The sequence below is a fragment of the Apis dorsata genome, unplaced genomic scaffold (assembly GCF_000469605.1).
Source record: "Apis dorsata unplaced genomic scaffold, Apis dorsata 1.3 scaffold_815, whole genome shotgun sequence".
Classification (NCBI taxonomy): domain Eukaryota; kingdom Metazoa; phylum Arthropoda; class Insecta; order Hymenoptera; family Apidae; genus Apis; species Apis dorsata.
In genome coordinates, this window is record NW_006263952.1 from 446,390 (window position 1) to 448,812 (window position 2,423).

Here is a 2,423-nt window from a genome sequence, read left to right on the forward strand (position 1 = left end):
GTACATCTCCTCTCCATCGCCAAAAGGATCGCCACACTTGGTACAACGGGCACAAGTCGGGTGAAAATGATGATTGTCACCTGCCTGCAGCACCTTTCCGCTGATGTAACGATTGCAATAGGCGCATTTCACACCGAACAATTTCTGGTAATCCTTCTCGCAATAAGGCACCCCGTCTCTGTCGATCAAAGTCGAGGAATTTCGTTCGTTCAAAGAAGCACGTTTGTTAGACAGTTTAGATAAGCGCTAATAGTTGGGTCTAATGAGTCCTAACTTTCTCCGATTCTAATCTAGACAAATCCCTGACGGTTTGTTCTAACTATCAACTAAAAATCAGCGAAATTTCAACTCATTTCTCGACTTATTTTCTAGACCGTACTTTCTCGGGTTTCTTTTTCGTCTAATACATTAAATATAAAAGTAATTTCTTCTATTCTTCCAAGATTTCACGAGTTATATGATTTTCAACTGAAAGAAACTTTCGACAAGATCAAAATGAAAAGTAAACGTACTGGAATGTATGAGTTGATGAGAAAGTTCGATTTTTCATTCTGAGATTAAGATAAACAATTTTAAATAAATGGAACATTACGCGCATTGGATAATATATTCTACTTTCGTCTGAATTTTTAGAAATTAATTTACATAAAGCAATTCTTGCATTTCTGTTTTCCAATTACAAATAATTTATATAATATAAATTTTAGAAGAATGATTTCAATACTTTGATTGACAATATCAATATTATTTTCCCAATAATAAAATATTTAACGCAATAATATAAAGGATAATAATAATTATGCAAATATAACTCGTGTTAGATTAGAACGATATTTTTACTCACTTTCCCATATACTCTCCGTGAAGGACGGTGTCACAGCTGTGACATTTTAAACACCATACGTGCCACTGTCGATCGAGAGCTACCAAAGCCTGACCTTCTCGTAATTGGTTTCCACAACCAGCGCAGGCACCGGGGTCGGAGGGCCCGTCTCCGGATCCTCTGGTGGCGGAGCTATTCCCGATTGGCGTCGAGGCCTCTCGGACAGGGATACCGACGCATCGGTGGCAAAGAGCTTGACCTATAGACAACGCTCTGTTAGTTGAGATTGGACAGATCCGGTCGACGATCCGCATACGCTCCGCATTGTCTTTTATTCGAGAAACGAACCATAGATCCCGTATCTTCGCGGCTGATTCATCGTTGCAACGCGCAATACCAATGGTAGAAAAGGAGAAGCGTTCGTCCATTCGTTGTTTTCTCTTCGCGTATAAATAACCAAACCGATTCCAGCTTCGCCGATCGATACGATCGATCAATTTCTCACGGTAATCGGTAAACGTTCTCCCAGTTATCGTCTCAATTTTCTTGGAACGCGCGTACGCATCCTTCTAATCGAAGAGTTCAAAGATCGAGAATCGAAGCTGCACGCAGTAGTATCGTCTTATTTGCGGTATCGTTTAAAAATAAGCGGCATTATCGTTGTCCTCGATCGGCCAGATCGATACAACAACGGTGGTAGAAGATGCGCATAAATATTTGCACGAGGAAACAATGAGGAGAAGCGAAACGGAGCAAGTTTAACTTGCGATACGCTCGTTTCGACGCGTGCGTATTTTTAAGCGTTCACCGCGTAATCGTTACAAGGCCACGTGAGCGTAACCTCGCTCACGATACACCTAAGTGGTAATTTGCCTTTAACAGGTTTACCGGTACTCCAATTCTGACGATCGAATCGCAACCAGCGAATCTTCGTTCTCCTTTCGAGTTTAAACCGGATTGTCCTCGCTCAAGTATTTACAATTAGAAATTACGATTAGACTCGATTAGATTTTTTAGGAAGTGCATTTTTTTAAGAATTTATTTAAGAAGTATCGTGTCCATCTCGATGGTTTTTTTCCTGAAACGATTATTAAAACAGAAGGTGAATAATTTCGATGGGAAACGCACCTTGGACGAGGGAAACCTTGGTCCCCTGTCCGAGTAACGGTTGTCTGCATCGTTGGCAGTGGAAACAGTTGGGATGGAAGGCATGCTTGTCTCCGGCAGTGACCACGTCGCCCTCCACGTATTCTCCACAGCCCGCGCACTTTGTTCCCCACCGTTCCCTGTAATCCTGAAAAATTAAAAAGCCCACACGATCGTTACGAGCGATTCGCCAGACATCGCATCCCAGAGCGAACGCGTGAAATATACCCTTCTCAACGATCTTCGCAGTCTCGTTTGTCATCGCATGGAATGGTTTATTTGCTCACCAAGATAAAACCAAGAGGAGATTGAGGAGGAACGACGAGAAAACTTTCTAACGAATTTTACGCGCGATTTTATCGAGACTTTTTGAAAAGGTGATATACCGCTTCTTCCGAATGTTTTAAAAACAAAAAAAAAAAAAAAAAAACTTGAAACGAAAGAAGGAAAATAA

The 2,423-nt window shown here is 41.4% G+C and overlaps 1 protein-coding gene across 12 annotated transcripts in view; it reads right to left on the reverse strand.

The window, feature by feature from the left end:
* Positions 1-2,382, reverse strand: part of LOC102671424 (actin-binding LIM protein 2) — a 12,520-nt gene extending 10,138 nt beyond the window's left edge. For 5 of the 12 annotated variants that reach the window (XM_006623143.2, XM_006623142.2, XM_031513988.1 and 2 more), the window contains exons 1-3: positions 1,952-2,381; positions 845-1,082; positions 1-178 (exon numbers count right to left, since the gene is read on the reverse strand). In XM_006623143.2, the coding sequence (XP_006623206.1) occupies positions 1-178; positions 845-1,082; positions 1,952-2,231 (696 nt within the window). In that variant the 5' untranslated portion in view covers positions 2,232-2,381. Of the gene's footprint in view, positions 179-844; positions 1,083-1,951 lie in introns of all 12 variants that reach the window. The other 7 variants (XR_422723.2, XR_422722.2, XM_006623144.2 and 4 more) reach the window with 3 other exon arrangements.
* Between the last annotated feature and the right edge of the window lie 41 nt (positions 2,383-2,423).